At 47.0% G+C, this 25677-nt stretch overlaps 1 protein-coding gene across 1 annotated transcript in view; it reads left to right on the top strand.

Moving 5' to 3' along the window:
* The first annotated feature begins 1569 nt into the window (after nt 1-1569).
* The window catches only part of LOC115087346 (zinc finger protein 271-like), a 34614-nt gene continuing 10506 nt past the window's right edge, over nt 1570-25677 (top strand). Inside the window, 5 exon segments of the mRNA XM_029594451.1 lie at nt 1570-1893; nt 5049-5175; nt 6042-6155; nt 6936-7049; nt 18799-18927. Coding sequence (XP_029450311.1) covers nt 1870-1893; nt 5049-5175; nt 6042-6155; nt 6936-7049; nt 18799-18927 — 508 coding nt within the window. The 5' untranslated portion in view covers nt 1570-1869.

Genomic DNA, 25677 nt, shown 5'->3' with positions numbered 1-25677 from the left:
ATAATGCTGGAGTGGCAGAGTAGCTTCGGTACGGAGAGCGAATCCCATCAGTAGAATCCGAGTTGTTGCTAACTCGATTAGCTAGCAAAAGAGGTAGGCTTAAATATCCGGGCAGCGTGATGTCATCTCAGGGGGACACACCTGTGGTTCGCGCCAATGAGGAAATAAAGATGAGGGCGGCGTGCACGCGCGCCCTATAGTACCTTGGAGGAGCATGGCGGGAAGCAGCACCAAAGCCGGTCCGGGGATGCCAGAGAGGTTGGCAGACAGACGCCATGGCAGCCAGTAGTCCGAGGTGAGCGGGAGGAGCCGCAAGAAGAGTAAGGTAAGCGGGGCAAAGTCGTCGCAGACCGATGGTCGCAACAAACAATGCCTTGCAAGAAGGATGGGAGGAAGCAATTGAAGGTATAGGAGGGGCCGCAGTGGGGGAACAAGTAAGCATAAGCTTTCTTGTTTGTGGCAGAAACCCGAACCCAAGTTGATTGTTGTTAATATATTAGATGTTTAAAGGACACGGGTGGGGGGGGGGGGGGGGGCTGCGGCACGAGAAGGCCGGAATGAGCTAGGGGGCTAAAGCTCAAAGGCCAAGTCTTATCCTTGCTGGGACGTGGCAGGGGTAAGACAAAGAGTGGGGGGCATATAGCTTAGCACTGGGACGTGGTAGGAGCTAGGGAATAACTGGGGGGGGGGGGGGGAGGGACGAATGTTTCGGCTGACATATTGTCAGCATGATATTTATATTGTTCGGGCCAGTTTATGTTAATAAACTGCGGCCTTTTATAATGCCAAAATGTGTCTCTTTTTTATTGGGAAGGAAGGTAAAGAGTCAAGCGCCGATCTTGACTCCAATGGAGATTTTAAAGCTGTCAGAAATTTGCTAGATTTATAGCTAAATTGTTTAAGTGGCTAAATTAGCTTCTTGTCACATTCACAATTCTAAAATATCTATCATGTTCAAAAAGTCACCAGTTCTAGTGATAAAATTGCTAAATTGGCAGCACTGGAGATGCAGCAGTTAAAGCAACTTGGAGCTATTGCTGGGGAGGAAGAAAAGACTGAGCTGCAGCCCCACTTGCTCTCCCCATGCATGGAGAAGATGAAGGGACAGGGCCACAAAGGAGCTGCACAAAGAGGTTTGCTGAGGAAATGCCTGCTCACCTTGCAGCTCCTAAACACTGGGCAGTAAGAGGAGGCGGGTGGGGAGATGTAGCTCTCCTCTTATGCTGCGATTCTGCCCATCTCCCCCCCCCCAATAAACAGAAAATGCTGCAGAAGCGACTTTCTGATTGGACACTGTACAAGCCCACAAAAACTTGGACTGTCTGGTTCAAAAACAGGCAATGGGAACCTTATGCCCCACTAATATCACAGATTTGTTATTCTTAATGATCTCACCCCTCCCCCCCACAAAAAAAAAAATAAAATGTTCAAGGTTAAAGAACAAATGTAAAAGGACTAAGCAGATCCCTGACAGTGCTCCTCCTGTCTCAGACAGCTCCGCTGTCTTTACAAATCCACCTTAAGAAGGTGGGATCTACCCAGAACGCACCGGAAGAAAACAGTAAAAGGAATCAGCTGGGGTGCTTTGGTTATGCTTTGTCCCTTTCTCTTTGTGTTTGCTGGGCTGTAGAGAGCAGGAAAGATTCAGAATTAAAACAGAAACTTTCTGCCTCCCCAGGACTGGAATACCCTGCAAACCCCAGCCTGAAATCTGCAGGGTTGGAGAGGAGGGACTTTATCTGAGACCCTCAGCAATCAGCTCAGCCTCCTCCTGTCCTATTCAATTTTTTCAGCATCTGACCAGGAACAGGGAAAGTTCCAGCCTGAATCCACCCGGCAGCTGCAGAATTCAGAGGGAAAACGAGGCAAATGTCTGCCCTAGTTTCTGATCGGGTAAGAAATTCTCTATCCTAGAGCACTTAAAAGAAAATGTTTCCCTGTTCATCTCCTGCAACCTTCACTCCTGACAGCACAGTGCAAAGAGCTTTACATATCTAGAAAGGTTTGATTTCTGGTCACCCTGAAAATAGGGTTGAGGGAGTTGAAGTTGCCAGCTAGTCGATATTTGGGCAGTCTGGCTGGCTTTCTTAAAAGGAGGCTAGTGACCAGCAAGCAGACCAGAAAACCAGGCAATCTAAGTGCTATTTGTCTGCCAACTGTAGGCTTCCAGGATGTCCCATTCAATTGGAGAAGGCTTAGGAATTTGGGAGAGAGTTAGTGTGTGTGCTCTCCTTCCAGGCCCACTTCTCATAAGGAGGGGGGAAACATTGCAAGGTCTAGAAGGGGAGAGCTTGTGCAACCCTTTTCAGTCCCCAGTTGATTCTGCTCCAGCCCCTGCAGAGATCAGGCTCAGAGCTGTTTACAATCAGAAATTAAAGGTTTGCCAGCAGGGAGCAGGGTGTCCCAGTGTCACTGGACAGAAGCAGACACACAGGCAATCCTGGTCTGGTTCTGCCCCTCCCCCCAGAGGAGTGATGGATCAGCAGGTAAGGGAGGAGGAGAGATACTGGGCAGGTGATGTGGAAGTGAGAGGAAGAGGGAAATACAGGGAATGAGGAATAAATACATGAGGTGGAGGGAAATGCTGGGAAGTGGTGGTTGGAAGAGAGATGCTGGGAAATGGGGGGAGAAAAATAAAAAAAACTGATATTAGTGTGGTATATATAATCGTCAAAATAATGAAAAATCCACACAGTTAGGAAACATAATTACTAGAAAAGTGAAGGAGACCTCATATATGAGCTGAGGGTAATGCTCTTTTTTTAAAATTTTTTAAAGAAGCATTCACTTATTGTGGTGAAATAATGTTTATATATCACCAAAGTGACTATGCACCCGCTTCAAAATATAATCATAGGACTCCCCACTTTTACTTATCTTAACGCCACAAATTCCAATTTAATTATAATGCTTATTTGTCTCTAAAATAGAAAAAAAGACACATCATTTCTTCCAATTCATGATACATGGCCCGACACGGCTCGTGTTTTGTAAACCTTCTTCAGGGGCCACGGAAACAAATGTTTTCAAATTTCTAAAAAATTGAAACATAATATAACATTATAACAACTAACATATCCAAAACAAAAATAATTTAAATGTCTACATACATACCTGTCTTAGTTCCAACGTCTACACTCGCATTTCAAAATGGCCATAGCGTTTCCAAAGGATCCGCCATTTTAACTAACCTGGTTTTTAAACCCTCCTCAGGCTAACTCTTGACCAATCACTGACTGAAACAATATTTCCACAGGAACCAATAGGACAACACTGCCTGCTCTTGAAATCAACGTCATCCACTCCACACTGTCATTCATTCCATGAGGAAATTGTGATGATAAATTATAGAGCCAACGTTGTCCTTTATAATTTAAAAAGGATCATATATCACCTCCCCTAATTGGCGTTTGTACCACGTCCAAAATGGTCCACCGTAACTGTTCAAAGGCATGTTTGGGAAATGGGGAATGCAGGGGAAGAGCTGGGAGATATGCTATGGGGAGAGAAGCTGGAGAGATACTGGGAGGAGCATGACAAAAGAAAGAAGGGAGAAGCTAGGCAGGGGTAGAGGAATAGAGAGAGGAAATTGGTGAGTGAAGCAACTCAGTGAGGGGGAAATGGATGGGTGAGAAGAGGCAATAGAAAGGGGAGGGTGACAAGGGGAGGGGTGAAATCTATGAGTAGTAGCGAGGAAGAGATAGAGAGGCATAGTAGAGAGAAGTGGGGAAAATGAGATGAAAAATGAAAATGCATTATCAAAGACAGATGTAAGGGAAGAATACAGAGGGAGAGAGAAGAAATAGAAAATGAGCAGAAACCCTGGCAAAGGAGTTAGAGGAAAATCAACAAGAGAAAAGCAGAAAAAAAGAGGCTGGGATCAAAATGATGCACACCTTATTATATCAGCCTGCTACTGCCATCCGCCTGTCATTCTCTTACCATGACCTCTACCTCCCCTCTTCTACCAATAACAGCCCCACCTCAAAACATTTCCCACAGCCTTTCAAACACATGTAGTGAAATAATGTGGCCAGCAGGTGGCTAGAACCAGAGGGATGCTGGGATGCATAGGGAAAAGCATAACGAGCAGAAAAAGGAAGTGATCATGTGGTTAGTGCAGTTAGTATAGCTGTGTTTAAAAAAGGATTGGATAAGTTCTTGGAGGAGAAGTCCATTACCTGCTATTAAGTTCACTTAGAGAATAGCCACTGCCATTAGCAATGGTAACATGGAATAGACTTAGCTTTTGGGTACTTGCCAGGTTCTTATGGCCTGGATTGGCCACTGTTGGAAACAGGATGCTGGGCTTGATGGACCCTTGGTCTGACCCAGTATGGCATGTTCTTATGTTCTTATGTTCTTATACCACTGGACAGGTCATTGGTGAGATCTCTCCTAGAATATTGTGTCCAGCATATTTAGTACATCTATCATATCAAAAGAGCACTGACTCCCTAGACTTTGAGCAACAACCCTAACTATGAAAAGGCAGCTCTGCAAATTTTACACCAGGCTCTAAAACACCAATACACTTCCTGTGGGGAAAACACAATAAGCTGTACTGCAACCACTGCTTACACATAAACTGCACATTAGCAATATCTTTGTCTTCAATCACACATGCAGAGCACAGACACCCTCAATAAATACAGATTAATTTTGGAATGCAGCCAGGAGTTTTGGACCCAAAAAATGCACAAAACAATGTGCATACAGGTGAATGCTCTCTCATGCAAGTGATATTTTCCGTATTATTTAGGTGCACCAAAAATGTTATTTGCACAAATAATGTTTTTATGCACACTAAGCATTTTCTTTATGCTCATGCTCAGGTTCGTGTGTATTAGCACATCTCAGGGATCCCTGAAGCTGAATATGGCCCCTGGCTGAACTGCATCCAGCTCCCAGTAATTTTAATGCTCAGCTTATTACATCAGCCACTCAGAAAATTGGCAATCTGACATGTAGACTTTCTCTCTGTCTGCATGCACATTATAATTAAGCTGGAGGGAGAGGGGCTGAGGGTGTCCTGTTTGCTGTTCCAGGCATTGGTCACATTCAATGATGTTGCTGCTTATTTCTTGGAAGGGGAGTGGGACATTCTGGGAGAACGGCAGAAGGAGCTCTACAAGAAGGTCATCAAGGAGATTCATGGCATCCTCATGTCATGGGGTAAATATGTCTTTTCTATGATTTACAACCCAAAGCGCATTGCAAAATGCCATTTTATTAGGTTGGAAAAAATCCAGGGGGTATGTCCCATGGGCAACTAAAATTTAGGGCCTAGCTCTGTGGCTCTCCAGGACCAGGTGAGAGATACCACTGAATCAAAATATCCTATGCAGTAAGATAAATATTTTTTATGTTAAATTAGATGTTATGTATGAGACTGGCTGAAGTCTGTGTCTCTTTTTCTAAAGCAAAAGCTGGCACAGGGGAACAAACACAAGTATTTACCTCTCTGATTCCCACCTTTGAACTACAGATTTTGTGAGATTTATTATTTATTTATTTAAAGGCTTTTATATACCGGAGTTCATGTACTAGTACATACCACTTCGGTTTACACAGAACCAATATTGGAAAATTACATCAAACAAGAGATGGCATTATATGTTAACTCTGCACTAGATAACTGTACTGTACTTAATGCAATCCTTCTAGGTGCTAACCAGAGATCACAAGTCCCATATTCCTTTCACTGGCTAGAAAGAGTTTTCTTGATATCCCAGGTCTTAGGTTTTCCTCCTTGGATGCTCCTAGGACTCCTCCTCTCCAAGAGGGCACACGCTGGCAGAGAGGATTGGCACTTGCAATGCCTCCACCTAGGAGGTCATGAATAAAAATGACTGTACCTGAAACCCTCCAAAGTTTAATCTTATTCAATGAAAATGCTGCAACTGACCCTTCTTACCCTTCTCATGGAAATATACACATTCGTAAGCTGCTCAATCAGAACAGGAAACAGATACCCCTGGAGGGCTCTACAAGTATAATTTAAATGTTTTTTTTTTTTTAAATCAATTTTTCATTGGCAGGTTATTCAATTGTTAATCCTGATGTAATGTTCAAGATTAAAAAGGAAGATGAGAAATATTTCATTCAGTGCTATGAGGGAGAGGGAAAAGAAAACATGAATGACCCTACCATTAGTAAGTAAATATTTATTTAAAATACTTCAATGCTGCCTTTTCCAATCAAAAGAATGCCCAAAGCAGTGTACAGTCAGAAAATACAAAATACAACTTGTTCTGTCTCCACAGGTGTTTTCTCATTTGTTTACTGTTATGTTGCTTTCACAGTGTCATGCTTCCATAGCAGTTTTTTCAGTTTCTGTTGCTAATGCTGCTGTTCATGCTTTTGCACTGCATAAAGTTTCTTTGTTTTCTGTTATACTGCCAAATGGTGCACGTTCAGTGCTGTATTTAATGGCACCTGTCTCTAAAGAATTCATCTCTGACTTGAAAGCAAGGAATTCTATGAGTTTTTCCTTCTTTGTCCAATCAGCTCAGCTCAGCCTGTGTATTTCAGTTTTTGACCTGCCCTAGCCTTGCAGAACAATTCTCTTTTTACCTGCCTTTATCTTCTATGACCTTGACTGCATTATTTGCTGTTTTCTTCAGTTTTATTTATTTCTTTTACTTTATAATAAAGATTGAAGACGTGGCACCCTCTGTCTGCAAAATAGAGGCTGAGTTATGCCATCTGTCTAGTTGCAGATAGGGTACATGCAACGAGGACAGAACACAACCCACAACACAAATTATCATAGCCTCAAAACCCAGGTGAACTTAATAAATGTTTGGGATTTTCAGATTACAGGAGATATGGGTCTTTAAACATCAAATATCTGGAGACTTAAAATCCATTTTCTAATATAATTTAATCAGATCCTTGGTGAATCTTCCTTGATGTTTGTTTTCTTATCACAGGCCTTCCGATTATAACATCTGTGTCCTCACTAAGCATTAAAGAAGAGGAAGATCAGCTTTTCTTGGATCCTCTCGAAACAGAGATGGCGGAAGAGATTCATTCGCTTGTAACAAGCAAGTATAAAATTCTTCCTGCACATCTTTTCTTAGATTAGCCAGCAACATTTAGGGAGGACAAGAGGCTGTCGATCTCTCTTGCCTTCATTGTCTAATATATCATTACGTGATTTAGCCATGGAGGAGGCAAGATATAAACTGCATAATGTAATGCAATTTTTGGTAACTTGTTTTAATATTTATGAGCTGACTTGCATTATTTTGCATGCAACACAGCTCATTCCTGTTCATATCCCAGATCAATCCAAATTTCTGGGTTTTGCCTCCCTGCCAGCAGGTGGAGACAGAGAAATGTTTCACTAACATGCCACCTGCAGTCCCTCAGTATTTCTCTGTCTCCAGCAGATGGTAGTGGTGTAAAACCTAAGTATAGAAAAAAAAAATTGGAAGAGAAGATAGATCTCCACTTCCTCCCAGGGAGTTTCTAGGTCCTGGTGCAGCCATCCCCCCTGGTTTGAGGTGGATGAACAGGGGGTTGGTGACCCTTGATGGTGGCTCAGTCCTAGATCCCATGGGGGTGTATATCTGGTGGTCCAGATCCCTCATCCCCCATGAGGCAGCATTGGTCCATTGACAGCTCTGCATTTGATATCCTGCCTGAGCAGGGAAGTATTGCCTTTCTCTTTCTGTATCGCAGCTAGTAGCAGCATTAAAGTTGGTTTAAAAAAAAAAAACCAAGGAGAAACAATGAAGTGCTGCCTTGCAAGGGAACTGTGGTGCCCGGTCAGTAAAAGGCCCGATTGTTGCGGCAGTCACTCAAGACGTTTTCTGAGACTCAGATGAATGGGGTGATTGCAGCGGCTCTCTTGGGATGAGTTGTGCTCGGAGTGTGTCTCTGGTGGAGAAGGCACATTGGGAGAGCCCAACGCTGGACCAAAGGCTACAAAAGCCCCGTGGGTATCGTGGTCTAGTGCAGAGGCCTTCCCTGTCAGCGCGGGAACGAAGGTCATTTTGTAATCCCTTGCAAGGCCTGCAGCATTGGTGGGGGAGGCAGGGGAATCCCCACCTCAGCTATTGCCAACAGTATCCGGTCCTGGGGAGGTGCAGAGGGGCTCTGGCAATGAGGAAGATTCTCTGGATCCAGATTTAGAGTATTCACAGGTGTTTTCTGTGGATTTTGTTTTGCTTATGCATAAAGCTTATTTAGCACAGAAGGCAACAAGAGATGTTTGCTCTCAGCCCCTAGCTCGGTCCACCAAGGATTCTTGGCTGGTGAAGAGACCCAGGCTGGAGAAGAGGAAGCAGTCCACAAGCCTTCGGCAATGTTTGGGTTGTTCCCCTCAGCCTGAGAGGAGCATAGATGATTCAGAGGAGTCTCCTGTAGTAGAGACAGCGCAGTATGGGGCAGATTTGGAAGAGGTTTCAGTAGAGGCCTTGGAAGCTGAAGGAGATGATGTTAAGTTGGTGTGCTTCTTTCGCAAGGAAGAGCTCAGGCCCTTAATTATATGTCCTTAAGGACTTTGGATCAAGCTTTCCCAGGAGGAGTCTGACCTGGAAGGGGCAGATCCTTGGACGGGTTGAGAGAATCAGCGAAAACTTTCCCTTTCATAAGTCACCAAAGAAGTTGGTGGTTTGGGAGTGGGACACTCCTGAGTCCATCTTGAAGGTTGGCAGAGCAGTGTTGAAGCAGTATGCGTTACCGGAGGAGACAGAGCTTTTGGCTGTTCCGAAGGTGGATGCTTCAGTGTCGGCAGTAGCCAAGAAGATCACCATTCCGGAGCTGGGGTTGGCTGCATTGAGAGATGTGCAGGATCAAAAGTTGAAAGTCCACCTCGAGAAGATTTTTGAGGTCTCGGCCCTGGGTATAAGGGCTGCGGTTTGCAGCAGTTTTAGGCAAAGGGCATGCCTGGACTGGGTCCAGCAGTTGCAGGAAACACTGGCTACTTCAGTGGCTGCAGCTAAACAGCCGGAGAATTTAAAAATAGCTGTTGCATATGGGGCAGATTGCTTATATGACTTGATCAGGACTTCTTCCAAGATTATGATGTCTGTGGTCTTGGCCAGGAGTTTGCTTTAGCTACAAAACTTGTCTGTGAATGTTTGATCCAAATCTCAGCTGGGTGCCCTTCCATTCAAGGGCAAGCTCTTGTTTAGAGAGGACATCTGGGACAGTCCAAGGTGCATAAGCTACCAGAGGACAAACCGAAGGACAGGAGAAATTTTCCAGCTCATGCTTGCTTTCGAGACAATAAAAGATTTCACTAGGATCACAGAGGCAGGATACCGCCGAATAGCATGATGTGGGAGGATGCTGCCGGGAGCACCTCCGTTGCACCTGTCCTAGGTGCGTGTGTGTCCTATGTCACAGCTCTTACAGGGTTTGCGGTGGGAAAAGCCGAGGCGCCCCCGGATGACATCAGGACTCTTCGCCCTATAAAAGGGTCCTCCTGATGTCCCCTCTTCACCTCAGCAAGAAGGTCGCCTTGTTCCAGGTCTTCAGCTTCAGCATTGCTCTCCTCCAGCTTCTACCTTGCTCCACTCCACTCCATTCCACTCAAGCTTTAGCCTTGTTCCGCTTCAGTTTCTGCCTTGCTCCCGTCAAGCCCTCAGCATTTACCATACCAATGTGGACTCTGTCATAGTTTGGCCCATGCCAAGACCCGCTCCCCGATGTTGGCGCAAACCTTAGGGCCCAGCCCACAAGGTTGTGCCAGTTGCGCCATGGCAAGAGGGGCTCACATTCATGTTGTTCACAAAACCTGCTCGAAGGGGAAGGCAGAGACAGTCTTTTGTGGTGGCTTACTTGTGCCAGTCTGAGGCGTGATGTGGAATTGGAAGTCCTGTATTGGGTGGTAGTTACAACCGATGCAAGCCTTTCTGAAAGGAGAGCAGAATCAGGAACAGTAGGCACTGGGCCAGTGGTCGAAAAAGGAGGCATCATAGTCTATCAATCTGTTAGAAACGTGAGTGGTGCGTTTCGCGTTGCTTGTCTTTCTGCCACGGATACATGACCATCCGGTGCAGGTTGTATTGGACAATACAACAATGGTGGCCTACATCAAACGGTAGGGAGGAACCAGGAGTCAGGCTGTGGCTCAAGAGGCACAAGAGTTGATTCTCTGGGTGGAACAGCACTTGGAGCGGCTGGCGGCATCTCACATCATCGGGATATACAATGTTCAGTTGGATTTTCTCAGTTGAAAGAAACTAGACCCTGAGGAGTGGGAGCTGTCAAAGTCACTGATGTATCTCATTCACAACAGATGGGGGTATTCCCATATGGACTTAATGGTGACCAGACAGAATGCCAAGGCATCTTGTTTTTACAGCCGCTGGAAAGATTACAGGACAGAAGGAATCGATGCTCTGGTTCTCCCATAACCTCAGGGTATTCTTCTTTATGTCTTTCCTCCATGTCCACTGGTGGGCAAGGTGCTATGGCAGATAGAGAAACATCCAGGCAATGTCATTTGGGTGGCTTTGGAGTGGCCGCATTAACCATGGTTCATAGATCTGGTCAACATGGCCATAGCTGGGCTGCTGAGGTTTGGTCAGCTGTTGAATCTACTCCACCAGGGCCCAGTTTTTTCGGATCAGGTGGCTCACTTCTGTTTTGTGGCAAAGGCAGAGGGTATATTCCAAAGGAATGTTTACCACCTTATTGCAGGCCAGGTGACCTTCCACGTCTGATTTGGAGGGTCTTCAAGTCCTGGTGTTCTGTTAAAGAAGAGCTGCCTATTCAGGCTACAATGTTGCATATTTTGGCTTTTCTGCAAGAAGGTTTGGCTAAGGTTCTGGCCTTTAACTCTCTGAGAGTGCAAGCATCAGCCTTGGCTGTCTTCAGGATAAGGTGCAGGGATATCCTCTCTCTGCACATCCGGATGTGATGTGTTGAATTCAAGGAGCGAAGAATTTTTGCCTCTGGTGAGAAAAATCTGTCCCTCTTCAAACCTTAATCTGGTTCTTAGAGGAATGTGTGAGGCTCCATTTGAACCAGTGAAGAGGGCTAGAATAAAGGTAGTAACTCTAAAAGTAGTTTTTCTGGTCGCTATTTGTTCAGCCAGGAGAATCTCGGAGCTTCAGACTTTGTCTGTAAAACAAATAAGCATGGGTGTAGCTTGCTTATTGCGGCGGTTACTTCCCCTACTACCCCTAACTAATCAAGCTTGATATTTCACTTGGATGCAGCTCCATCACTGCTCTCTGCATTAATGGTGGGGGTGGAAGGGAAATAGCTCTTTGGTTCTAAGAGAAACAGATAAGTATGAGAAAAAAATGTGTGAAGCTTGCTGGGCAGACTGGATGGGCCATTTGGTCTTCTTCTGCCGTCATTTCTATGTTTCTATGTTTCGTGTTCAGATCCTTGTCCATAGATTTCAGAGTCTGCGGTATTGTTATGCATGGTACTTTCCTTTCTGCCAAATGTTTTTTCAGCTTTCCATCTTAGACTGTGGAACTTCTGGCTTTCCCCGATTTGGGTTTGTCTGTGTCTCACACGAAAGAACTTCGAGTCTTAGATGTAAGCCAGGCATCTTAAGGTTGGTAATACTTTCTGGAGAACAGATCACATCTTTGTACTGTGGAGTGGTCCAAAGATGTGTAAGGCATCAAAAGCTATGATTGTGCGATTGCTTAAAGAGGTGATTGGTTCGGCCTATATTTGCAAGGGTCGTCCTATGCCTCAGGGATTAGGGCTCTCTCGACTCATTCTTAGGCGACCTCTTCGGCTGAATCCAAAATGTGTCCACACAAGAGATTTGCAGGGTGGCTATTTGGAAGTCATTGTACATTTTCGCCAGACATTATTAGTTGGATGTCCGGAACTCCGCATTCCATGTGTTTTGGTTAGAGTGTTCTATGAGCGGGCTCTCATGGTCCCACCCGGTTTAAGGGAGCTTAGGTACATCCCAAGATTCTGGACTGATCTGGGATATGACAGGATATGTTTCTTAACCTGCTAATTTTAATTTCTGGAATACCACAGATCAGTCCACAGACCCACCCATTCCCATCTTCCCAAGTTCGTTGGGGGAGTTTGCTGTAAAAACGTTTTAGTGTGTTAATCATCTTGGCTTAGATACAGTTCAATACAGAGGGACTGCAGGTGGCACACTCGGTTTTGTTGCAGTAAAACGTTCTCTGTCTCCATCTGCTTAGGGATGCAAAACATGTATTATTTATCTGTCTCCATTCGAAAACGTTGAAACCTGAGGGCCGCATTCACCTTTTTCAAGTCTAGAATTGGGCAAAACGATCCTTCTTTCTTTGGTACCATGAAATAGATGGAAAACCTTCCAGTTCGCTGCTCCTCATGCAGGACTAGCACTATAGCTCCCAGTTGCCTTAAGTGGTCCACCATCTCCTGAACAGTTACCCACTTAGTGAGAGGGGCGCAAGGGGACATGATGTAAGCGTCTGGAAGGGGACAAGCCAATTCTAATGCGTAGCTGTTTACTTACATATGGACCTAATGGTGACCAGACAAAATGCTTTCAGGAAACAGGGGAAAAGCCCTACCATGGATTACGATAAGGCCTCTGAGGCCGTTCCTCCCACATTATCTCCACAGGTCACTCCAAAGAGAGCATGGGGGCTGTTGAGGCTCTGGGCCCTTCCTGGGAAGATTCTGAGGGCTCAGAAGATTATGGGAATGAGGAAAGCTTGGTTTCTCTGGAAGAGGGGGAGGTTCTCCTGGGTCCAGAGGATGACTCCGTTATCTGCCTATTCCACAGGGATGAGGTTGGTGGATTATTCAAGCTTGCCTCTGCCTTGAGGAGGTGCAGTCTCAGAAAACACATTATGGGATCTTATTATGATTAAAGGGGTATGGAAGTCCACTATATCTTTTCTTCTGCACCCCAAGGTGGAAGAGATGATGTTGGTGGAGTGTCAGTCCCATGAGTCAATGCTGAGAGTTGTGAAACTCTTACACACGTTGTACCCATGCTCCAGAAATCTTACTAAACTCCAGCAGTGGATGCCCTGGTCACAGCAGTGATGTGACATACCACCATTCTAGTGGAAGGGGGTATTTCTTTGAAGGACCCTCAGGATTGCAAGATGGAGCCCCTGTTCAAGAACTTGTTTACTACTTCTGTGGTGGCTGTTCAAATTTCTATTTGTTTTGCCCTGGTTGTGCATGCTTTTCTCTGGATTCAGCAACTCCTAAAGAGCAAGGAGGTGGCAAAGATGGACTTGGCCACCACCTTTTTGGTAGTTGCTATCTATGACTTGCTCCATAGTTGTTGTTCTTCAGTGGCTCTCTCGATCATTGTTTATCAGTTGTTTTGGCTATGTAACTGGGCAGTGGATTCGTGGTTCAAGACATGGTTAAGCAAGTTACATTTTAAGGGAAGGTTACTGTTTGGTAAGAACATAAGAAAATGCCATACTGGGTCAGACCAAGGGTCCATCAAGCCCAGTATCCTGTTTCCAACAGTGGCCAATCCAGGCCATAAGAACCTGGCAAGTACCCAAAAACTAAGTCTATTCCATGTTACCATTGCTAGTAATAGCGGTGGTTATTATCTAAGTCAACTTAATTAATAGCAGGTAATGGACTTCTCCTCCAAGAACTTATCCAATCCTTTTTTAAACACAGCTATACTAACTGCACTAACCACATCTTCTGGCAGCAAATTCCAGAGTTTAATTGTGCGTTGAGTGAAAAAGAACTTTCTCCGATTAGTTTTAAATGTGCCACATGCTAACTTCATGGAGTGCCCCCTATCCAAAAGAGTAAATAACCGATTCACATCTACCCGTACTAGAACTCTCATGATTTTAAACACCTCTATCATATCCCCCCTCAGCCTTCTCTTCTCCAAGCTGAAACGTTCTAACTTCTTTAGTCTTTCCTCATAGGGGAGCTGTTCCATTCCCCTTACCATTTTGGTAGCTCTTCTCTGTACCTTCTCCATCGCAATTATATCTTTTTTGAGATATGGTGAGGACTTGGGTCCTCCAGTTGGTGAAGAATTTGGAGGACCTAAGCCCAACGGCTCCTGGAGGATGAGGGACAGTCCTTTTATAGGGCCTGTAGAGGACAGGGCAGTTTTGTTATGCCAGGTATTATAGACCAGGTAGATGGTCATTTGGTTACTCCTCCCATAATTTCCAATCGGCAAGTGTCAATCATTTCATCTCCTCATAAGAAGGGTGCTTCAGCAGATAGAGGTGGAATGCAATTGAATGATCCTGATTGCACCAGATTGTTTCGCAGATCCTGGTACGCAGACTTGATGGGGCTCCTGGTCTGCTAACTCATGGACTGGTGATCATTGACGATCTGGCTTCATTTTGTCTTAAGGCCTCGCTCTTGAATGAATGTGGTTATGCAGGAAGGGGTTTCCTCTTCAGTGATTTTGAAGGCGTGAAAATCGTCCACTTTGTTGGCCTACATTTGTGTTTGATGTTTGAGACCATTTGTGAGGCTAGGTCAGAGTCCTCTTGGTAGGCTAGAATGCATGGAATCGCAGCCCTTCTCCAAGGAGGGCTGAATAAAGGTATAGCTTTAAATTCCTTGAAGGTCCAGGTGGTGGCTATTACTTGCTTCTGAGGGAGACTGGATAGCATGGCTACAGCAGCTCACCCTGATGTTTCTAGATTCCTTAAGGAGGGTCAAGAGGTTGTGACCACCTTTTTGGCCGATTGTTCCTCCATGGGACCTTAATTTGGGGCTGAGACTCCTTTCAACTCATGGAGGCATGCGTTCTTGAAAGATCTTTCCTTGAAATCAGCCTTCTTAGTTACTGTCTGCCTCACTCAGCGTTTTCTGAAACTTCAAGCGTTGTCTTGAAGTGAGTATTTTCTGATCATTTCTGTGAGTGCAGTCACTTCCAGTACTTTCCTTTCTTCTGAAAGTCAATTCCATCTTTCATATTAATCAGAAAGTGTTTCTCCCGGCCTTTTCTCATGAAGAGATAGAGATGAATATAAGTTTCTTAGATGTTCGGAGACTAATAATTAGATATCTGAAGTTGAATAATGCCTTTTGCAAGTCAAATATACTATTTGTACTTTTTCAAGGCCCATGTGAGGAGGACCTGGTCTCTAAGGCTACTCTGGCTCACTGGATAAATGAAACTATTGTCTCAGTGGTAAAAGACCTACAGACTTGATTTGAGTGACTCCACAAGGGTGCAGTTGTCCACTTGGGAGGAGCTACAGGCGTTTTCGCCTGCAGACATTTGTAGGGTGGTCACTTAGTCTTTCTTGCATACTTTTGTTAAACAATTACTGGCTAGATGTTCTGGCCCAGGAGGACTCTGTTACTGAGCCAGGGTTTTCAACGTGGCCCTCCCTTCTTCCACCCAAATAGGTAGAAGTTTGGTATTTCCCACCTATATGGGACTGGACTGGTGTTGTTCTGTCCCCAGCAGTGGGTACATGTTTGTATCTGTAAATACTGTAGCTTAATGGTGTTTATTGCAGCCCCTCCCTTCCGGGAACTCTTGATATTGAAACACTTTTTGTAACCCATGATAAAAGTCTGGGAGTCCTGCCTTTAAGAGGAGCCTTGCCCTTAAAAGAAGTTCCCTCCCCCTTTGCTTTCTCTCACTTGGGAAGAGCTTGAATGCCCTCTCAATCTAACTTGAGTCTTCTTAAGTGCCTCATAGGCTCAAGGAGCTGTCCTTCATGCTCCCCCTGTGTCACATGGGTCCTAGGTTCGTTGCCATTGGACCTTGCCCCCCCCCCTGCCCCCAGCTTGTGGAGGCGTTTTCTGTAACAGCTTTCTGGGACACTTTCAGTCTAGTCTAGCCCATGCGGCTTCAAAGCCAGGAGCACCTGCAAGCTCTGTGAAACGATCGGCTTTTTTACATTCCTTCTTACCGCTTTATTTCTAAAGATTAAATCCGCTTCAGAACCCCTTTTGTCTTCTCACCTCGAATACCAAGAAACTCCGTTCTCCCCTCTCCTACCTATTTCCAGCTACAAAGGTCTTTGCCTGGGGCTACACGTTTGGAATGCAACAATTGTAAGTAGAACTACTTGTACAATAAATAATTTCAAACTTAAAGAATCTTTGACTGAGGACTGATTGGGAAGGAAAGTTAGCTGTCTGGATGAGGAAACAAGGGAGGTTTCTATTGAGCCAGTACAGGTGTAGCTGGATAAGATGGAAGGAGAAATTTTCTTACCTGTTCATTTTCTTTCCATTAGTCCTGCTACACTTGTCCAACACCTTTCTGGGAAGCAGAGCCGATTCATATCAGGGGCTAGGATTTTCTTCTGTCTGCTGCCTAGTTGTACATAGTTGTATTCGCATTCTGGAGAATTTTCTTTTTTCCTTTTTCTTCCCAGAAGGTTGGAAGCTGCAGGAAGTCTTCTTTTTAGGTTCAAGTTACAGTTTTATTAGTATTTTAGTTTTGTTGGGTCTGATCCAGGGCTATGTCAGGGGAGTATACTGGATTCCTACTGTGCTGCTAAGTAGTGGAGATGATGCCACATGAGAAAACAGTGTTCTCTGCCTCCATCTGCTGGTAGAGGAAAACAACCAGCCTGTATGGGACTGGACTGGTGTAGCAGGATTAATGCTAATGAAATTAACAGGTAAGAAAATTTCTCCATTTCACAAACTTTACATAGGAGAAATATTTATTTATAATTTATTTTAAAATATTTGTTACCCATACTTCCTACGTTCAGGGCAGAGTATAAAAAGGCATACATGATAAGCTGGCTAAAAAAATATAAAACACAATATCAAATTACAACAACATACTTATATCAAAAAAGCATTACAGGGCATGCATTTCTTTGTGATGGTAATACTTGGACAGTTAGATGGAATATGCTTTTTAAATACATTAATTTGTGTTCAGATGCACCATTCAACTATGAATTTTTAAAAACCTTTTCCTTATTAAATTTCAAATCACATCCAAGCAAAATCACTTCTTTAGAACAACATGCAGAGATATAAGATGTGGACCCTTAGTCTGAGGAGGAGTTGATGCTACCTGAGGAGACGGCTCCTCTGGTTCCCCCGTTGGAAGGCGAGGCTGAATTGAAGGAAGGACCAGCTGGATCTTCGCCACTGAAAGCCAGCGGTCTCTCCGGGTGGAGCCCGTAGGGACCCGGACCACTGGGACTTAGGTGAGCCCTTGAGAGATGGAAGATTCGTCGAAGTCCAGTCCGGGGTCAGAAGCCAGAGGATCACCAGTCACCAGTTCGAGGTCAAACACCAGAGAATCGCCAATTACCAGTCCAAGGTCAAATGCCAGAGGTTCGTCTAGGAGGAGAGACGAGTACCTGAGGCACCGACAGACTCACAGGAGTGAGCAGACTCGTTGCCAAGTCAAAGAACAGGAAGAGGAAGCCTCCTTAAGTACTTCCCTAAGCCTGACATATCTGTTGCAGCTGGAGCTGGTTAAGTGACGAGGCCCCTTTAAATGCATGTGGGAGGAGCGGCCGCTCGCCTAAGAGGGGACCAGCCGAGGACAAACCAGGAAGTGCTGCAGTGTGGCCCGACGCCGCGAAGAGAAGGTCGAGGGCCGCTCCCTCCTTCGGGAAACACGGCAGGGTCTCGGCAGGAGGGACTGCCCTGAGGGAGGAGAGCAGGAGCCTGCCACGGGAATGCCTCCCCACTATCGCTGAGGTGCCGGCAGCGGTCCCGGCACCGCGGAGGGAGGTAGGAGGGGCCAGCCGCAGATGGCCGCGGCTGGGAGTTATAACATCTTTGGCATGCCACACACACTACAAGCTCTCTCTTCTTCTCCCCATTGGAGACTTGGGTTTCTGTCTGTGCCTTGCATAGAATAGAAATCCCCAAACTGACACCATATGTGGGTAGACAAGCAACTTCAGGCTGGAGACACACTGTCACACAAGACTCCAGCCTCTTTCACAGAAGGTTGTACTTTATTCTATATTACAATCAGCAAGCAAAATAGTAGGCTGCTTACCTCTAGCAATGTACACACACTATTACCTTGTCACCAAAAAACACATACTTTACAACTATAAATTTTGTAAACTTTTTAAAATTGATATATAAAACATGTACCACAGCAGAAATACACAATTGCTTTTGATGTGTTGGATCTCATTGCCTCCTTCATGCCCCTGGCTACCAATGCATTGATTGGGCCACTGATTTTTTTTGTCTAGTTACAGGCTGTGCATGGGATTGGGTGAATAGCTCTGGCATGGTACATCTTATCTTCTCTGTTGCATGCAAGTGTATATTCAGAAATAGACAACTGTCTTGGATTCCAAATATTGAAGATGTCAAATACTTAGGCTGAAGAGGAGCTTGCTCCTGCTTGATTTTTAGGGACATGCACCAGCCCCACTGCACCACTTCTTCCCATTCTCCAATCTTTTTGGTAACCCAACCACCACTTTCCCGTCCTTTCTTTTGGTATCAAAATCTTAAATCTGTCCCTAGCTCCATGACTGCAAGTCATCCCTCCTCCCAGCATAGTTGAAAATTAAAGTCACATGCACTGTGGAAGGTGGGCCTGATTGTAACCAGTGCTACTCCATGCATTTTACACCAGCCTTCTTGGAAGCCTGATGCAGCCACACTGCTGATATTAGGGTTGGACGCTGGTATCTTCTCTCTCGTTACCTGTAGCTCAACACCAGATCAGTTTGTGACTCATGGATTTGCTTATGTCAATATTAAAATGATTAGGATACTGCTAGAAAGGATGTCTGATGATGATCAGCACAGCAGCAACCCTCTTGTCTTAACTTTGCACTGCTGGCACTGCCTTGAAAGCAGCAGAATTCTGAGCTCACTTCCAAACATAGGTGCCGGGGAAACGTTTCTTAGCATAATTATCTTTTCCCATAACAGGCTCACTCCATGTCAAACCTGACATTTTAATCCGATTTAAGCAAGAAAGAGTTGGGATTGAGATCCAGGAATCTGAGAACAGAGGAAAACTGACCGTCACAGGCGCATGTGAGGAACTGTGTGAAACAGGTGATGTAGCTTGGATTAAAGCTGATGATGGTCTGATCTAAACACTTCTTACAGGAAAAACGCCTCCTACAGACCAGACACAGCAAGAATGAAGCATTATAATCAAGACTCCTAACTTCTTATCTTTGTGGTGTAGACACACATTTTTTAAAATTCTATTTCCATTCATTTTGCTTTTCTCTTTTCCTTTTCAGATCTCTTTGTTTTTAATCTTTCATCCCCATCTTTCATCTCTCTTGCCTCACAAATCTGCTTCACTTTTTGGAAGGAGTTAATAAACATGTGGATAAAGGTGAACCTGTAGATGTAGTGTACTTGGATTTTCAGAAGGCATTTGACAAAATTCGTCATGAGAGGCTTCTAGGAAAAATAAGTTATGGGATAGGTGGCGATGTCCTTTCAAGGATTACAAACTGGCTAAAAGACAGGAAACAGAGAGTAGGATTAAATGGACAATTTTCTCAGTGGAAGGGTGTGGGCAGTGGAGTGCCTCAGGGATCTGTATTGGGACCCTTACTGTTCAATATATTTATAAATGATCTGGAAAGATGATTTTAATGACAGGTTACAAATTTTTACTAATAGGTCTGAAATTTTATTTTTTAGTTCTGACCATGCCTTTTGCACACTTTTTACTTTTGTAGCTGCTCCTTTCATTTTTTTTCTATTTTTCTCATTTTATCAGTTTCCCTTTTGAAAGTTTAGCACGAGAGCCGTGGATTTGCTTACTGTCACCCTTCCAGTTATTAAATCAAATTTGATCATATTATGATCAGTATTGCCAAGTGGCCCCACCCCCGTTACCTCTCTCACCAAATCCTGTTCTCTACTGAGTATTAGATCTAAAATTGCTCCCTCTCTCGTTGGTTCCTGAACCAATTGCTCCATAAAGCTATCATTTATTCCATCCAGGAACTTTATCTCTCTAGCGTGTCCCGATGATACATTTACCCAGTCAAAAATGGGGTAATTGAAGTCTCCCATTATTACCGCACTACCAATTTGGTTAATAAACATGTGGATAAAGGTGAACCGGTAGATGTTAGTATATTTGGATTTTCAGAAGGCATTTGACAAAGTCCCTCGTGAGAGGCTTCTAAGAAAACTAAAAAGTCATGAGATAGGAGGCGATGTCCTTTCATGGATTACAAACTGGTTAAAAGACAAGAAACAGAGAGTAGGATTAAATGGTCATTCTTCTCAGGGATCTGTACTTGGACCAGTGCTTTTCAATATATTTATAAATGATCTGGAAAGGAATTCAACAAGTGAGGTAATCAAATTTGCGGATGATACAAAATTATTCAGAGTAGTTTAAATCACAAGCGGATTGTGATACAATGCAGGAGGACCTTGCAAGACTGGAAGACTGGGCATCCAAATGGCAGATGAAATGTAATGTGGACAAGTGCAAGGTGTTGCATATAGGGAAAAATAACCCTTCCCTGTATGTAACCGGATCAGTCCAGACTCCTGGATTTTGCCCCCCTCTAGCAGATGGAGACAGAAGTTTACAAACCAAAACTCCGCCTATATCTAGGCTGGTGCCACCTACAGTCTGGCAGTATTCTTCTGTCTCCTAGCAGGTGGAAGGGGTGCAAAACCTACAGTCTGTGCTGAGGCCTAGGTATTGGCTGGTAGATAGTGTTTTTAAAAAAAAAAAAGGTTTAGGGTTAGGGACCGCAGAGGCTTGCCTGTAGGTCCGTGTTTACACCTCCCAGGGGGTTGCCAGGTCCTGAGGGGACCATCCCCCCTGATTCAAGAGGCCACTGACGAGTGGGGGATCCTCATCTACCGGCTTACCATCGGCACTGGGGGTGACACCGGGGTGCCCGGCTCACTCCCCCCAGTTGGATCTGGACCAGAGGTGATCGATATAGTTTGTTAAAAAAAATAAAAAGTATACAGATTGTTTTGTTTGGTTCTGGTTTCTACCTTTTTTTTTTCTCCTTCCTTCCCGCAGGGGGGGGGCGAGCGCCATATCGCCGTCACGGGGGGTTATTTTCTTTTCTCTCTCTCTCACACTCCCTCACTGGGGCAGAGCATGCCGCGTCGGTGTGCCTGCCTGGCCTGGCCTGTGGGTCCGTGCAGGCGCGGTTGTCCAGAGAGAGCCTCTGTTCCTCCTGTGTCTCGGGAGGTGAGGGAGGGTCTTCGGCCCCGATCGGGACCTGGGGCAGTAAACGTTCGCGTGCCGGGTCCGCGGGGATCAAGTTGGCTGACAGTGCTGGCCCGTTCTCGGGGAGCCCTGGAACGGGCACCATTTTAGATGCCGGGAATCCAATTTCGGCGGCAACGGCGGCCATTTTTTCGCTGGCGGATCGGGGGGAGGACCACCTCCCCCCGCGGTTGTCACCTCAGCGCAGGGTCCCTGCGGGGGACAGACCTGCGAGGCCCGACTGCCCAGTTGATTTCAGGATCCCTGAGGGGGATGATGATGGGGCAACTTCGGATTCTTCGTTCGGGTCTGAGTTTGTGCTCTTAGGGGCGGATTTTAAAAGGAGCGCGAATAGGCCTACTTTTGTTTGCGCTCAGGCGCAAACAAAAGTACGCTGGATTTTAGTAGATACGCGCGGAGCCGCGCGTATCTACTAAAAAACCTGGATCGCGCGCGCAAGGCTATCTATTTTGTATAGCCGGCGCGCGCCGAGCCGCGCAGCCTACCCCCGTTCCCTCCAAGGCCGCTCTGAAATCGGAGCGGCCTCGGATGGAATCCTCTAACACCCTCCCCTCACCTTCCCCTCCCTTCCTCTACCTAACCCACCTGCCCGGCCCTGTCTATACCCCCCCCTTACCTTTGTTGGGGGATTTACGCCTCCCAGAGGGAGGCGTAAATCCCCGCACGCCAGCGGGCCTCCTGCGCGCCGGGCCGCGACCTGGGGGCGGGTACGGAGGGCGCGGCCACGCCCCCGGACCGCCCCGGGCCGTAGCCACGCCCCCGTACCCGCCCCCAAAACGCTGCCGACACGCCCCGAAAACGCCGCGACGACCGGGACCGCCCCCCGACACGCCCCCAACACGCCCCCCTCGGAGAACCCCGGGACTTACGCGAGTCCCGGGGCTCTGCGCGCGCCGGTAGGCCTATGTAAAATAGGCTTACCGGCGCGCAGGGCCGGTAAGCCTATTAATGCACAAGGCATTTAAGGCCCGTAGGCTGGCCAGGAAGAGGCTCCATGATACCCTTGCCCCAGACGCGGGGCCAGGATTTGGGAAGCGGTCGAAGGCTGCCCCAGTTCCAGGGGGCCCGGACAGGTCCCGGCCCCTCCGGCCTCAGACATCCAGGAGAGATCCAGATTCCACAACGGATACGGATGAGCCAGAGGAACATCAAGGGGATCAGGACCTACTGTCCCAACCACCAAGGGGGGTTGATGGGGACAAAGACCAGGGGCCCATGGGTCCTCGTGGTTCCCATGGGACAGAGGGGGATGACCCAAAGGTATTTCGGCTATTTTGAAAGGATGAACTGGGGTCCCTTATCCCGGAAATTCTGGGGGAATTGGGGATTCAGGTTCCACAGGAAGAGTCCCGGCTTGGAGCAATGAACCCGGTCGTCTTGGGACTTCGGGGTCCTCCTTCCGCTTTTCCCTTCCATTTTTCTTCCTCGGATTTGCTTTTTAAGGAGTAGTATACTCCTGACTTGGGGCTGAAGGTGGCAAAAGCAATGGATAAGCTCTATCCCTTGCCAGAGGAAGACCACCATTCCGGTGACCGGGGGTACAGCGCTTAAGGATTTGCAGGACCGGAAGCTGGAGATACAACTCAAGCGGATCTTCGAGGTTTCAGCATTAGGAATTTATTCAGCCATTTGCAGCAATTTTTCCTTACATGCTGGCCTTTGGTGGGCACAACAATTATTGGCCAACTAATCTCTATCGCCTGAGGAGGCGCGCCAGGCGGGGCGTTTAGAAGCGGTGATTGCGTATAGTGCGAACGCCTTTTATGATCTACTTCGAACCTCTGCCAGGGCTATGGTTTCCGCAGTCTCTGCAAGGCATTTACTGTGGCTCCGTCATTTGTCGGCGGATGTGACATCTAAAGCCTGGTTGGGTTCATTGCCCTTCAAGGCAAGCTGTTGTTTGGCAAGGAATTGGAAGATCTAATTGAGTCCTTGGGTGAGAACAAGGTGCATCGGCTGCCAGAGGACAGACCAAGGACCAGGGGAGCTCCGGCTTCTCGCTCTCATTTTCGCAGCGGTCGCCAGCCTTGGACCTCTCGGGGCTTGGCTTCCTCCTTTCGTCACAGTGCCAACAGACAACAGTCTTATTCGCAGTCCTTTAGCGGGTACCGTTTTGGTCGTCCGGGAGCCGGTCAGAATGTGCAGGGGGGCAAGCCTGCACAATGATGTGAGGCTGGTCCATTCCTCCGTGCCGAGAATTGGGAGCAGATTAGGTCGGTTTTACGAGGAATGGACCAGACCATGTCGGATCAGTGGGTCCTAGATGTGATAAGACACCGTTACGCGTTAGATTTTTTACGCCGGTCGCGCCAGTGTTTCCTGGTATCGCCTTGCGGGTTTTCAGACAAGCGCCGGGCGGTACGGGCAACACTGGGTCGGCTCCGAGATCTCGGCGCGATTGTCCCAGTGCCACCCAATGAGCTCCGCAGGGGCTGTTATTCCATTTACTTCATGGTACCAAAAAAGGAAGGAACTTTTCGTCCTATCCTCGACCTGAAAAGGGTCATCAGATGTCTGCGGATCCCTCGTTTTCGTATGGAGACATTGCGCTCCGTGATCGCGTCAGTAAGACAGGGGGAGTTTTTGGCTTCCTTGGACCTCACGGAAGCGTATCTGCACAACGGTATCCGGGCAGAGAACCAGCAGTTTCTCAGGTTCGCCATGCTGGGGCAGCATTTTCAGTTTCAGGCGTTCCCGTTCGGCCTTGCGACTGCGCCTCAAATTTTCACCAAAATCACGGTAGTGGTGGCGGCGCAGCTACGCAGGGAGGGTCTGTTGGTACACCCGTATTTGGACAATTGGCTGATTCGCGCCAAGTTGGAGACACTCTGTCGAGCAGCGGTTCAGCAGGTGCTTCAATTGTTGCACACACTAGGTTGGATAGTCAATGTATCCACGAGTCACCTGGTACCTTCTCAGTCATTGGAGTTTTTGTGAGCTTTGTTCGACACTCGTCTGGGAACGGTGTCCCTAACACAGGAGCGAATGTTCAAATTACAGGCGCAAGTTCGAAGATTGTTATCCAAACAGATACCGATCGTCTGGGACTATTTACAGATGTTGGGGTCAATGACTTCCACACTGGAATTGGTTCCCTGGGCTTTTGCTCATATGCGACCTTTGCAGTCAGTGTTACTCTCCCGTTGGAACCCAGTATCGTAAGAATTTCGTCTGCCGTTGCCGCTGACCCAGGGGTCAGCATGGATTGGTGGTTGTGTCCGAGCAACTTGAGTAGCGGAGTGCCTCTGGAGATCCCGCCCTGGCGGTAATCACTATGGACGCCAGCCTGTATGGTTGGGGAGTGGTCTGTCTACGGAAGTCGGTACAGGGCCAATGGTCCCCGCAGGAGGCATCTTGGTCCATCAATTGGCTGGAGACCAGAGCGGTCCGGCTGGCTCTACAAGCATTTTTCCCACTAATTCACGGTCAGTCCGTCAGGGTTCTCTCAGACAACGCGACCACGGTGACGTACATCAATCGGCAGGGGGGAACCAAGAGTCAACCGAAACTGTGAAGACAAAAGATGTCCTACCAGTGAGAGTGATAGTCCATCATTAGATTATTCAGCCCTGAAAAACTTCTGTTAGGACATTCAGGCTCTTGGGTCTCACATCGATACAGTAAAGTGCAACCGCGGTTACCCTGCTCCTAACTCGCCTTCTACTCACTTTCCGCGATACACTATCCCCTTTAACTCATCCCTACCACCTCTTAAAATCCCCGGGTGACCCCTTCCGCCCGCGGCATGTATATTAAATGTAAACGAGCGAATTAGCTATTCCCTCCCATACAGTAACACGCGCCCCGACTATCGCTTTTTTACCCTGCCGTTTTGCCGTGCGTTTACCCTGCTAACTTACCGCCTACCCTTACCCCAGCGTTAGAGGCAGGGGTAAGGGTAGACGGCAAACTTTCTCCCAGCCCCCGCTCACCTGCCCTGGCCGTGTCCGGTCTCCGGTGCAGCCCCAGTCCTGTCCCCTCCTCCCGAAGCAAAAAAAAAAAAAACCCGAAAAAAAAGTAGCAAGAGAGCGAGGGGAGAGACGGGCAATCCTACGCTCGGGCCTGCAGTCCCTTGTTCTCTCCTCCCGAAGCAGGGCGCGAAAACTGCCCCCCCCCCTCCTCCGGGAGGAGGGGGGGCAGTTTAAAGCGACAAAGCGACTTACTTTTGCAGGCCCCCCCCCCCCTCCGGACTTCGGCGACGATGACCGGGCAATCCTAGGCTCGGGCCTGCTAGTCCCTTTCTCCTCTCCTCCCGAAGCAGGGCGCGAAAAGCAGCCTTGCTCCGGGAGGAGGGGGGGGGGGCAGTTTAAAGCGAAGAATCGACTTACTTTTGCAGCCCCCCCCCTCCGGACATCGGCGACGACCGCGGCTCCTGCCTCCAGCCTCCAGCTGTCAGACGCATCGTACGTGGGAAAGCGGCCCCTATGCGTGCAATTGGCTGCTCAAGACGTGACGTCAAATGCTGTGATGCCAAACGTCGTGACGTCACGTCTTGAGCAGCCAATTGCACGCATAGGGGCCGCTTTCCCACGTGCGATGCGTCTGTCTGACAGCTGGAGGCTGGAGGCTGGAGC

This window comes from Rhinatrema bivittatum, chromosome 3 (assembly GCF_901001135.1).
Source record: "Rhinatrema bivittatum chromosome 3, aRhiBiv1.1, whole genome shotgun sequence".
NCBI classification, from domain to species: domain Eukaryota; kingdom Metazoa; phylum Chordata; class Amphibia; order Gymnophiona; family Rhinatrematidae; genus Rhinatrema; species Rhinatrema bivittatum.
This window is presented reverse-complemented; position numbering and strand designations above follow the sequence as displayed.